Below are 13,596 nucleotides of genomic sequence, written 5' to 3' on the forward strand. Positions count from 1 at the left end.
GTCCCAACTGAACATGAACAAAACGGGGCAAATGATATCTACAAGGACCAGCAGACATGCAAGTTTGGGCATCAGAGTACAAAATCATGGATATGGAACACCGTTGCAAATTATTTGATTTCACGACTTTAAGAAGGCCTACTAATGAGAAAAAAATAAGGAACACTCATTCAAGAATCTCTTCATGTATCTTTTTCCATCAGGAGCTAGGTACTCAAAGGCAGTCAACACCTTGTAAGAGAATGTTATGACAGTTTCATTAAAGAACATCTCAGGAAAGATTTACTGATGACCAACATTTCATTATATACCACATACAGTCTGGTATGGAAAACAGACTTAGCATCTCCATCTCCATCTCCATCTCCAGGGCCTGCACCCTGTCTCCTTGATAATTAAGGAGTGTAATGGTCCTCCCAAGTCCACAGTACACATTTGCAGCAAAGTGTTAAGAATATAAGGATAAATTCTCTTGTTTTTATCCTGAAGAAAACTATCCGTGATCTCAGTGTTGTAAAAGAGAAAAAGCAGAAGTATATTTCTTGCAGGATAGATCTCACCACACGCAGATTTAGGCTAAAAAGGAAGTTCTGCATTTTACCTACATATTTATATATTAACATATTTACATAAAATCTGATTTACAGTTAATTTGTGAAAAATCCTCACTTTCTGGAATGGTATTAATTTTCCTAGGAAGAATTCCATTATTTTTCCTTCAGTGCAACGTTCAGCCTATGAAATTTAAGTTAAAATTGATCTAAAAAATGACAAGAAAAAGTACAATGCAAACACACTGACTCTCGTTTCAGTGGTGCTGGTGACGGTGGTGGGGTGTGTGTGTATGTGAAGTTATATCATGTACATATCTCAGTGCAGCAGGAGGGAGTATGAGAACTCTTTTAGGGCCTTGAGTACCTGGTTCTTCTCCTCGTATTCGCAGATTCTGAACAATCTCCAGAAGTTGCTGGGCTGCTTGGTTTACACTCATATACCGAGGAGGCTCATAGATCTTCCTTCCTCTGTAAGTATAAAATTAGATGCCACTGTCCTTAGACATGAAATTACATAATACGTTTTTAATGCAATTATTCCCCCAGGTATAGTTAAGTACTACAGTCCATAGTCTGTTTGAAGCATTCGCACATTACCCACTAAAGCATGAATACTTTGATTTTTTAAGTTTAAGCTTTTTTCATTGTTCTACTTCAACTGTCCTCTGATCTCACTGAAATGCTGGCAGTAATAAAAGTCCAACAACTTAATGATAAATGTTCAAGTCAAAGTTACTTTTATCTAAAGTGATACCCTAGGCAAAAATAGTTCAAGTTAAGTGCCAATTTGTTCTAGATCCTTGCTTAATCAGGTTCTATAGTGCTCACTTTTATTACTATGTTTAAGCCACATATTCCTCTTTTCACTTCTTCCTCTAAGAAAAGTAAACTAAAGAGCTAAGTATCTGAAAATCTTGGAGGGTTGGATGTGTTTACTTCTGATGGCTTGAAGCCTACCATGTCTGCCCAATGAGCATAATAAAAATACTGCTTTTGTAGCTTACAAAACAGTTCATATATTTTACTGACTCTCAAAACAATTCTCTAAAGTCAGCACTAAGAGAAATATAATGCAAACCACAAACATAATTTTTTTTTAAGATTTTATTTATTTATTTGACAGAGATAGAGACAGCCAGTGAGAGAGGGAACACAAGCAGGGGGAGTGGGAGAGGAAGAAGCAGGCTCATAGCGGAGGAGCCTGATGTGGGGCTCGATCCTGTAACGCCGGGATCACGCCCTGAGCCAAAGGCAGACGCTTAACCGCTGTGCCACCCAGGCGCCCCACAAACATAATTTTCTAGTAGCCATATTAAAAACGGTAAAAAAGGGGCAAAATTAACTTTAATATTATTTTACCCAATATATTCAAAATATATTTCAACATTTACTCTTATAAAAATTATTAAAGAGATTGTTTTTGTACTAAGTTTTGACATCTGCTATTTCATACTTATAGCACATAATTCAAGTATTACATTTTCATTAGAAATACCTCATCTACATTTAAATTTCATAAAATGCATGGTTATAAAAGTAGATTTATATGTTGAAGTTATTCTAAATATACTTTTCCAATAACTAAGTTGAGTATTATTTTTATTAATTAAACTTAAATTATAGGGACGCCTGGGTGGCTCAGTCGGTTAAAGCGTCGGCTTTCGGTTCAGGTCATGATCCCAGGGTCCTGGGACTGAGTCCTGCATGGGCTCCTTGCTCAGCAGGAAGCTTGCTTCTCCTTCTGACTGCCACTCCCCCTGCTTGTGCGCTGTCTCTCCGACAAATAAATAAATAAAATCTTTAAAAAATTAAATTATAAAAATTCAGTTCCTCAGTTACATTAGCCATATTTCAAGTGCTCATTAGTCAAATGTGGGTAGTAGCTACTGTACTACTGCACACTGCCCCACAGGCAAAAAAAGGATTATAATTCTCATTATACATATGAGAAAAATATGACTCAGAAACCGAAGTAATTTGCCTAACAGCACATAACCACAGATAGAATCAGGACTCAAATCTATGTCTTCCAACTTCCAATTCATTAATTCATTCCACAAATATTTACAGAGTGCCTATTAGGTGCCAAACACCATTCTCAGTACTGAATCTGTGAGATCTACTGCTATTTCTGCCCTATTACAATGTTTTCTTAAGATCTTTTGTAAGACTGTTTAATTTGCATCTGTTACTGAAAGCTGATTTTTTTTTTAAGATTTTATTTATTTACTTGTCGAAGAGAGGGACAGAGCAGAAGCAGGGGGAGCGGCAGGCGGAGGGAGAAGCAGGGTCCTCACTGAGTAAGGAGGCTGAGGTGGGACTGGATCCCAGGACTCTGGGATCATGACCTGAGCCAAAGGCAGACGCTTAACAGACTGAGCCACCCAGGTGTCTCTGAAAGCGGATTTTCAACAATCTTTAGAACTCATGTTGTTTAAGTAGAATTTATTATTCAAGGAATTAAAAATAGATGTACACATTCTCAGAATAAAAACTTACTTGATTAGATTTTCCAAAGATTGCTCCTTTACTTTGATGTCTGTAGGAAGCAAAAAATAGTTCTCTTTTAATTAACTACCCAAAACCCTGTGTGTAAACTTCAGTTGAGTCACCTAAATTTTGGGAAAACATTCTTCTCAAGTCTCCCAAATGCTCAGTTGAGAGCTTATGACAATCTTCCCTCACACTTGTATCTAGCCACTTTTTAATGGAAATATCGAGAAGAATGGAAGCTTGTTATGTGTAAAGATCATTAGTTAGAAAACAAACATGAGGTTGGCCCTGAGACCATCCTGAAAGGATCCAATTTCCTCTTGGAAAAGAAGACACAGGAAAGAGTTAGATAAATATTGGCATATACACTACCTAACAGCTAATCAAAGTCATTGTGTTCATTTCTACTAGCTGGTAACTGCAGACTCAACTGAGAAGTCTTGTTATGTTCCTATCCTTTACCTATTTTTCAGGCACTAGGATGTAAGCTTTAATGCATGTAACATAACAGAATAAAATTCTGACAACATTTTGAAAAGAAACCTTTGCTTTCTTGTGAATGGGTAAGACAGGACTAATAACTTACAAATAAGCATTTTAAAATCAATCATACTTTCAACAGGGCTTTCCCAAGCACTGACTGCCAGGGATGGGGCTACCACAGAGGCCAGAGCGCACATAATCTCTGCTCCCCTAAAGCTTGAAATGCAAGCATCACAAATATTTGATTCTTTACACTTGTTAATCACTGATGCTCAGCTGAACAATCTGGTAAAAGGTAAAAGAGCACAAGCACTCCAGATCCTCGCAGGAACTCAGCACAAGCACTCCAGATCCTCGCAGGAACTCAGCACAAGCACTCTACATCCTCGCAGGAACTCAGCACAAGCACTCTACATCCTCGCAGGAACTCAGCACAGGACAGCGAGAGCAACAGCTGCTTCCTGCTCTACATGCTACAAACAAATGGTTCGGCCAAAGTTTGCTTTTGCAAAAATAAATACAGTGCAACTGGGGGGTCTTTTTGATAGACTTCTACAGCTTTCCTAAGTGATTATCACAGTTGTTCTTACAAAGAAGACCAAAAGAGTTTCCTAGGAAAATACAGCAGAGGTTAATCCTTATAAGTATCTGTAAATGTTCTTGGAACCAGCGGTGAATGTACTTTTCGGGTTCAAAATATCATAATTATTTAATATTTCCACTTGTCTAGCACGTAGAAGAAAAAGTTCATATTGGTTATTGAAAATGGACTGCAGTATGATTAACAGTGTATGTCAACTTAGACTTCCTTTACGTGGTATCTGTTAAGATTTTTTAAGTCAACACATTTATTAGTTTATTCACCTTGAGGTTCTGAAATGTGATAGTAAAGTTTTTAGTTTAATATTTTAATTTTTAAATAATATGTTCTACAGAACTTGGTTTTAAAAATGAAGAGTGTTGGGGAGAATTTTTACAGGCAAATGCTTTTTGATTGAACTGCATTTAAAGACTTCATTATTGAATATTTAATCTCAAGCCAGACCAGTCTTAATATTTTTCACTTGTCTTCACACAGGCCACAATGATTCCCTTCTACTTGCTAAAAGGTAAGCATCTCCTATTCACCTTAGTAGCACCTAGAATAATGCAAAATACCCAGTAGATATTCCACAAATGTCTACTGAATAAATTTATGCACGCAACTCTACTACCTCCCACCCACCAGCCCATTTTAAACTACCCCTTAAGTAGCATACGTCCCAACTCCTTCATAAACCTATGTTCACTTCCCCTCAAAAGCTCTTTGTTCTTTGAAATACCTATATAGTTATTACTATATTTTGTTAATCTCTAATTGTATCATATCCTTATCTTGTCTTTCCAAGACATTTTAAATTTTCTGTAGTTTTCTAACATGGTATATTCTCACTAATCCCTACAGGGTCTGGACCATAACAGGCATCCAATAAATATATACTAATTTAAATGATGAGAATTCCAGATGATTAAATGACGAGACCTACGGTTTGAGGATCTGAAATCATGATATCTTATACTTCACACCTTGTTCCTGCTTTTGTTCATGGAGCAAGGAAGATATATTGTTTAACCTTGTTTGCCTTTTCCCAGGAAAGCTGAGAAAAGGGGCAGCTCTTAGAGAATTCAAGAGCCAAAGTTCTGGTTTGTCTTTCCTGCCTCTCCATATAACAGAACTTAATTGTTCTTTAAACTTTCGTGTACTTAGCAACTAGATTTCAAAACCCTGAGGGAAAGACCAATGTCTAATACTTCCTTAGTATTCCAAAAAACTTAACTCTACAAAGGACATCAAATACAGCAAGATACAGTAAAAAACTATGAATGACAGGCTATCTCAATTTTGCCAGCAATAAAACTGGGTAACACAGTGGGAAGACGATTTAATATCTCTAGGCCTCAACTTCATCTACAAAATGGGCTTCAATAAGATGATCTCCAGAGTCTCTTTCACATCTGTAATTGTGATAGTATCAACACTGTAGTATTCAAAGAACATCTCTAGGAAGATACAGGATGATGGCTGGCAAGAGTAAATGCTTAATATAGGTCTGTTGAACTGCAGTAAACTGAATGATGGACAAATGGGTAAGATATAGAATGCTGGAGAGTATCCATTAGGACATAAGAGGGGAGGAGCATGAACTACGGTAAGCATGCAGGAATAGCCACGTGGCATTTGCAGCAGAAAATGTGTACCTCCCAGAGAGTATGGAAAAACGTGTAGTGTACAGAGTGGCTAGACTGGGTCCTTTCTTACCTCCAGCTAGTCACCCACAAAACAAAATGAGAATTGTAAGACAACTCCATATATAGTGACTTTAAGAAAACACCCAAACCCTTACCTAGTAAGCATAATGTGTGCATGCCATTTTGTCTGTTCTTCTTCACTTTGTCAAAGAAGCTTTCTGGTTTCCAAGTGTCTGTCCAAAAAACAATAGAAACTGTCTCTCCAAACTTATACAACTAGAAAAAATAAAAACATTAATTAACGATGGAACAATTCACTACTTACGATTTCAAAGATAACCACCAAAACAAAAAATGAGAACCAGACATGAGATGGGTTGGGAATCAGATCTGTCACAGAAGTAGTAAATGTTCTCTTCCGTCCCTGGGTGCCCTTCCAGCAGTGCTTCCAGTGTTTTGGCATTCAGTATAGCAATGTATGCAGCCAGTTCATGATTCAGCTTTGTAGCTGCTAAAAACAGACACAGAAAGAACCCAGAAGGACACAAAGACTTTGGAGCAGTCAGAGCAGGGTTCACTAGGTTCATATTATTATCCTCACTTTACAGATGAGACCAGCAAGGCTCAGAAAGATCAAGCTGATTTGCCTAGGGTTGCACAGCTAGTGAGTAATGAAAAAGACTCAAACCTAGGTCCGAGGAAGTGCTCCTTTCCACCTTGACAACTCAGTAAAATTCACACGTTGTATACTCATTGTAGCTAGTTCTCAAAACCTACCCCCTTACTTTATCCACTATTTGTTTCCTCCACTGAGAGCTCAATGAAAGGGAACGTCCTCCTTTCCCAAGTGGCCCACCCATCCCATTTGACCATCACAAAACCAACAGGCTTGCTTGGTTCCAGCTATCTTCCAGTCTGGCTGCACAGTTCACTTAAGTAAGCCCAACTCCAAATCTCATGCTAAGAAAATCCAGTTTTGCGTCCTGGTTCTGCAACTTGTTAGCTGTATGACATGGCTCTTTCCAAGTCTTGATCTCCAAAACAGGAAGAGTAAAAACATACTGTCATTCCTATTCATAAGGTTGTGAACATGTAAAAAGTTATTCAGAAGTAATATGCCACTAAAGTTGTTACATAAAGACTTAATTATCCAATTTAAACAGTGCTTGCAAGAATTTATAATAGAGCTGGAAAGCACTATCTAATCTAATCTAGTCGTTTGCCACAAACTGTGACTGGAATAGGTGTGTAACTGCAGGACATCACAGACCTTTTCTAAGCCTGTGGAAGAGATTATCATCCTAAGGCTTCTCAAATCACTTTTAAGAAGCTATTGTAAGAGGTAAGGGGGAGGCAGAAAGGAAACAGAAAAGCTGGGGCATTCAGGGTCCTCCATCTTTCCATCCCTAGAAAAGCTCAACTTTTCTCATTTTTTGTACACCGAGGTCCTAAAAATTATAACCAATACTCTTAAGCTTATCATGTCCCTTACATGGCCACCACTTCCAACTTACCTACCAATGAGCTTTATTCCCAAAGTCCATTTGAAAACTGTCTAAAAAGTCTATGGAAGCCACGCCATCCAGTGGCAGCTGAATTCTCAGATCAGTGTAGAAAGACCCATGTAAATTCAAGAATTCAGAGTCTTGAATCTTCTTGCCACATATAATGTTTCTCTGTGAAAAATGCGTCCAACTGTGAGTTCCAATGTGTTCCGATGTGGAATTCCTAGAATACATTCACCCACGCTACAAGGACGATGCCTAGCCCTGCTAGAGGGTTCTGCTATTGTTACTGTTCTACAAGAGACAAATTTATCTAAAAAATATTTATTATAAATCATCCACTATGTGCCAGGCATTATGCTATGCACAGGTATAAAAGTGAGAACGAAACCAGAGCTCTGGCCTTCATGGGTAATGTAGTCTTGCTTATACCTCACAGAGCAAGCAAAAGCTCTGGCTCTTACCGGCTGGGTGATCATGGACAAGTAACCTTCCTGACTTTCACAAGACACTCCCCTGTAAAATGTGTATAACTATAAACCTAATAATTTGCTTTTTCTTAGGGATTAAATGACAAAGTGTGTAGAATGCCTAGTACATTGCACATAGTAAAAACAATAAATGTTAGGGATTTGACGATATAATAAAAATACGTTTATAATGATGATATGAAAATGTTCTAAAATGCTGTGTCTTGCTATAATCCAACCACTTTCCTTATTGGAGTGAGCTCAAAAATAATACCAAATATTTGAAATGATGTTTACTGTTGTTGTATGATTTGATTCTGACAAGTTTAACTATTTATATTCTAAAAAGGATTTTTGGCATCTCTGATCAGATTCTGAAATATTAGTATTACTCTGTAAAAAAGAAAACTACGGAGTTAAAGAAAATTATAAATGCAACCATATATACACCCTTTAGATGGGTCTTCAATATTTAAGAGTCATGAAAATATACTCATGAAGGTAAATTCTTCATTCAGAGAGAAAGGGATAGATGATTTAAGAGAGAATTGAGATGCCAGTCACATATAAACACTAGCTGCAGCATGCTGTGAAAAGCTTCTTGGAATTGTCTAATTTGGGGGATTAAAGAAAGCCTCACATAAGCACTGCTTTCTATGACCCTGATTTATAGACTGTAACCATTTCTCATGGCTGTGCTGCAAACTTCTTCAATGAATTCTGGAACATTATGCAAACAGTTTCACCATTTAAGATGTCAGCCCCTCAAAGAACATAAAGATCAGTCCTTTGTGTTTCACAATCCAAGGACTTACCAGTAAACCATAAAGAAACTGAAGTAAAATCATACAGGGAAGAGAATGACGCTGCAGAAGTCTAAGCACTGTCTTATAAATGTGAGCCTTTGTGCTGTGATCGTTTTCCCCCAAAACATTATTGATGCAAATCTAAATTTAGAGCCGACAAAAAGTGCTGTTTTCTGAGAACAACAGATAAATATGGGGTCTTTTTTGGTTTTAACCTGAAGTAAGTTATAAAGAAAGCAGTTTATCGAACTTGATATTGGATTATGTTTTTCATCTATTGAAGATAAAAACTCAAAATGACCCATTTAATTACAGATAAGGCAATATCTAAAGCAAGAAGATGCACAAGAAAGACAAATAGTAGGTAGTAAATAATAATTATAAAAAATGAGATACAGACTGTATTGAAAGAGTTGAGCATTACTCCCATGTGGAAAGCACCTGAAGACAACTTCTGAAGATAGGATATAAGCTCAATCTTAAAGGGTGGATAAGATGGGGGAAGTTAATCATGGGGAAAGAGCAAGACGGCATAAACAACCTACTAGACGTGGGAACACTTGGGCAATATTTAGCATGGCATTAAGCAATTATCTAGAAATAGCTATTGCCTGACTTGCTTTTAACAAGTATCTAATTCCTGACAGGCTTTCCACGTGACAATTCCTGTCAATGTCAGCTCTATAATTTATCTAGAACTGACTTCATTTCTTTTACCCCTACTTAATAGTTTGAGTCCTCACAGCCACTTGCCTGAACAACCTTAATAATGTTCTAATTCATCTCACTCCATCAATACTGCCTTCCTTTCAGAAGCATAGATGTTTTATAAAATCCATTTTATAATTAGGTTTTAATGCTTCTGTCATTTTATAGTCAAATAAAAAATAGTTTGTGATTTTTGAGTTAAAAAATATCTTCTTGGGGGACGTGGGTGGCTCAGTCGTTTAAGCGTCTTGGTTTTGGCTCAGGTCATGATCACAGGGTCCTGGGATCGAGCCCTACGTCAGACTCTGCACCCAGTGGAAAATCTGCTTGAGGATTCTCTCACTCTCCCACTGCCCCTCCCCCTCCCCCTTGCTTGTGCTCTGTCTCTAATACCAAATAAATCTCTTGAAAAATCTTTACATATAGAAAAATCAGAAAATTTAACTTGCTAGTAAGAACTTTGTGAAGCCCTATATGTACCTTTTACATATAAACATAAATCCTAAATCAGATCAGTTCAATCTGTGAAGTAAAAGAAAGCTGACCCAGCAAAGTTGTCAAAAAACGTACCACAAAACCACATATTCAAGAGTTACTAGTTTTCTATACAAAATATTGGTCTTGGAGTTGTTTTTTTTTTAATTCCCACATGCATTTTTCTTCACATTGACGTAACACTGATCTGCTGACACTAAGAAAGATTATGCACATGGCCACATACTAGGTACATAAAGCTGAAGACAAAAGAGCCACAAAATTTATATTATCACGTATGAGAGAATCCACATATGAATTAAATGAAAGAATTTTAATTTAAAGCACATAATTCTAAAGATAAATCAGCGTGGGGTGGGGAAGATAATAAGCAATTCAACTCAGCAAATATTTGTTGCATATTGATTATATGCATGGCACTGTGATAAAGTGCAATGGAAGATGAGTAAACCAAGAAGTTTATAATATGCCCAACATATAAACATATAAAGTAGTAACCGAATATTGTGTACAGGATGAGGATTTGCCAGGAATGTGGGAGTAGAAGAATGGTACCATCACATCGGCAATGTAAAAAGAAAACTGTTAAGTGGAAGAGAATGATGGTAAGGTGGCTATTAAAATATTGACTAAAAACAGTTACAGTTGAGGGGCTCCTGGGTGGCAAAGTCGGTTAAGCATCTGACCTTGGCTCAGGTCATGATCTCAAGTCCTGGGATTGAGCCCTGCTTGGGTTCCATGCTCAGCAGGCAGTCAGCTTCTCCCTCTTTTTCTGCCCCCCCCCCGCCCCTGTGCACTCTCTCTCTCTCTCAAATAAAATCTTAAAAGCAAAAAACAAAACAAAAACAGTTACACTGGAAATTGAAAGGAAAGAAAAACATTTTTAATACACCCATGATTCAGCAGGTGGTCAAAATAATTCCAAAGTGACTAAAAGAACAGGGAGCTTACTCAGATGAGTTCTTCTAAGGTTACGTAGCAGTGTAGAGTGCAGATCTCCTTATTACCTACTTTAGTGTTCTCTCTACTAGGTTAGGCTTTATCATTTCTACATTAGTTCCTGGACAACAATGAAATCAATTCAATGCTTTTGAAAACTACCAGTAAGAACTACTACAAGGTCAAAACAATGCTGTTTATCACAATGAGTGTTGTATTATGAAAAAAAGGAAGGAAATGAGTTGTTACTTTTTAAAAGTAATATACATTTTTTCCAAAGTAGAAATGTATTATATAAACAGAGAAACATATGGCAATAATTAAGGTCACTCACGCAACAGAGAAAGTGGACACATTTCATAATGATGAGAAAATTATACAACCTTTTCCCTGAAGTCAGCCGCAACTGATAAAGCAGTTTTTATGCAGAAATCATTGCTATCGGGTTTCACTGAACTGTCTCATTTATCTGTACTTTAAAATGTCTCAAACACAATTTTAGTCGCCACATTTTTAGTCACCACATTTTAAAAAAAGAATCACACAAATGATAATAAGAAATGATAAATACTGAACATAGAAAATATGCTACAATTTGTAATTTCTTCTTTATTTGGCTTGTCACCTTCAGGTCAATGTAAACAGGTTCAACAAGAGTTGAAGACTGAAAGAAAATATACCAAACTAGTAACTAACTTTGGTTACCCCCTAGGTAGTGGGACTATGGATGCTTGCATGTTCTTTACACTTACTGTATTTTCCCAATTTTCTACGAGTATATATGTCACTGATTATCAAGGAAAATAAAGTTATTTTTTTAAAAAATTCTTCTAAAGCAGAAACAATGGTGAATGGATGCAATTCTGATTCTGCACGATTAAGGTACTAAAGGCTTAACTTAATACAAATTATACAAGTGTTAGAAATATCTCTTACTTAGGAATTTCAAAGAACATGATTTTAAAGTATACTTGTTTATAAATAATATTTAAATTGTAAAAAATCCAAAAATTTACTTAATGAAAATTTGGGTATCTAATGTATCTTGGTCAAAGTAACCTTTGCCTAAAGTTAGAGAACAGGTCAGCTTTTTGGCTTCTAAATCTAGAGGACATTAAAGTTTATCTACTTAAGTATTCTTCATACTTTTCAGTGCCAAATCTTTTCTTCCAAATAAATTCTTAAATGGAACATCAATAGGGTTAAAGATAAAGGCTGGACTCCTCAGGGATTTATTCTTTGCTCTTTGGTCTCAAGTACTTCATTTTCTGCAGAACTGCTGAAGCATCTTCATAGATCCTGGTACACTATGAAAACCACTGGTCTTGTCCAGCATTCCCTGTCCCCATCTCATCCCCTTTCAGTTAGAAAACCTGACTACGCAGATCCAGAAAAGTTAGAGGAATCCTTAGTTACTGCCTAAGCAAAAGTAAAACCAAGCCCTTTTAATTTGCAGTTAAACTCTAAACCTTTCCCATTATTACTTTTCCTTTGCCAGTTCTACCCAATATATAGTCCGTTTTTATCCAACATACATATTCGTAATCTTGTGTTAAATAATCTCTAGGAGCCAAGATTCTGTGGTACATATGTATGTATTCACTGGGGTGTGTGTGTGTGTGTGTGTGTGTGTGTGTGTGTGTGTGTGTTTCTGTAATACCTTCCAGATCCTCCAAAGTGCTTCCACGACTCTCTCCTTTAACTGAACAATTCTCTCTGTTGGGAATGTATTTACCTTATTGTTCATCTAGCAAACCTCTTGTAATTCATTTTTAAAACCACTTTATTGAGATATAATTTATATACCATAACAATCACCCATTTTAAGTGTACATTCAATGATTTTTAGTAAATTCACCAAACTGTGCAACCACTACCATATATAGTTTTAGAAAATTTTTATCACTCCAATCAGATCCCATATGTCCCTTTAATAAGTAATATTTCTTCTCACCCCCAGCCCCAGACAACTAATTACTGTCTTCATAAATTTGCTTTCTCTGGACATTTCATATAAACAAAATCCTACAATACATGGTCTTCTGTGTCATGCTTCTTTCACTTAATATACATATACTTAATATCTCTGTCAGGACTACGAATTCTTCACAAGACAAAAGGAGAGACTTCAGAGTCTGGAAGTAAATTAAACCTAACCATACTCTTCTACGTGATCAATTCACTAAGAATAAAATTCAAACGCCTGACATTGGATTAGAGAGCCTAGTGATCCAACCCTATCTACCTATCTGACCTCAGATCACTTTTCCCCTGCCTACTACTCTCCAATAAGCCCTTCTTTGATTCCTTCAAGGAGCCAAGGTAATTTCCATTTTAGACTCTTTACATAAACCATTCCCTGTGACTAGAATATGCTACTTCCTTCTTGATTCATATCTAATCTTAAATAACACCACTCAGAGAGACCCCCCTTGACCATCCAACTGCAACTCTCTAACATTTGTCAGTCTACCTGAAGTTCTTACACTTCCCACTACCTGACACTGTTGTTGCTTTTCCTTCCTACTAGAATGTAAGCTCTTTGAGAGCAGGAACCTTCTTGGAAGGTTTATCAGTGTATCCAAAGGCACTCAGTAGGGAACCAATAAGCAGGCAAAAAATACTTGTTAAATAAATGGATCACGATTCCTTTAATTGATGTTTAACTTAGCAGTCACCAATACACAATGCATTTAACAAGGAAAATTTTCATAGGGATATGGGGTTTGCAATAAAAATTCTATCTTATGGCATGTCTATAACAGAATTAGAAGTGTTAGTCTATGCCAACTATGCAAGGCAGGGGCAGCTTTTGTGAAAAACAGCCTCCTGGGACCACGGAGCCGGGCCCCAGAGGCCACCCACCCACTGCGGGGACTGGCGGCCGTTCGGGACGAGGTAAATCACCCACGAC

At 37.0% G+C, this 13,596-nt stretch overlaps 2 protein-coding genes across 9 annotated transcripts in view; one reads left to right on the top strand and one right to left on the bottom strand.

Annotated features, from left to right (window-relative positions):
- The window catches only part of SLC30A7 (solute carrier family 30 member 7), a 263,475-nt gene that overhangs the window by 94,376 nt on the left and 155,503 nt on the right, over positions 1-13,596 (top strand). For both annotated transcript variants that reach the window (XR_004623326.1, XR_004623325.1), the window contains exon 12: positions 4,609-4,639. The gene's annotated coding sequence lies outside the window, so the exon portion shown is untranslated. The remainder of the gene's footprint in view (positions 1-4,608; positions 4,640-13,596) is intronic.
- The window catches only part of DPH5 (diphthamide biosynthesis 5), a 40,422-nt gene that overhangs the window by 6,911 nt on the left and 19,915 nt on the right, over positions 1-13,596 (bottom strand). For all 7 annotated transcript variants that reach the window (XM_034653982.1, XM_019808944.2, XM_011235996.3 and 4 more), the window contains exons 5-7: positions 5,915-6,035; positions 3,054-3,093; positions 919-1,022 (exon numbers count right to left, since the gene is read on the bottom strand). In XM_034653982.1, coding sequence (XP_034509873.1) covers positions 919-1,022; positions 3,054-3,093; positions 5,915-6,035 — 265 coding nt within the window. The remainder of the gene's footprint in view (positions 1-918; positions 1,023-3,053; positions 3,094-5,914; positions 6,036-13,596) is intronic.

The sequence above is a fragment of the Ailuropoda melanoleuca genome, chromosome 2 (assembly GCF_002007445.2).
Source record: "Ailuropoda melanoleuca isolate Jingjing chromosome 2, ASM200744v2, whole genome shotgun sequence".
Classification (NCBI taxonomy): Eukaryota; Metazoa; Chordata; class Mammalia; order Carnivora; family Ursidae; genus Ailuropoda; species Ailuropoda melanoleuca.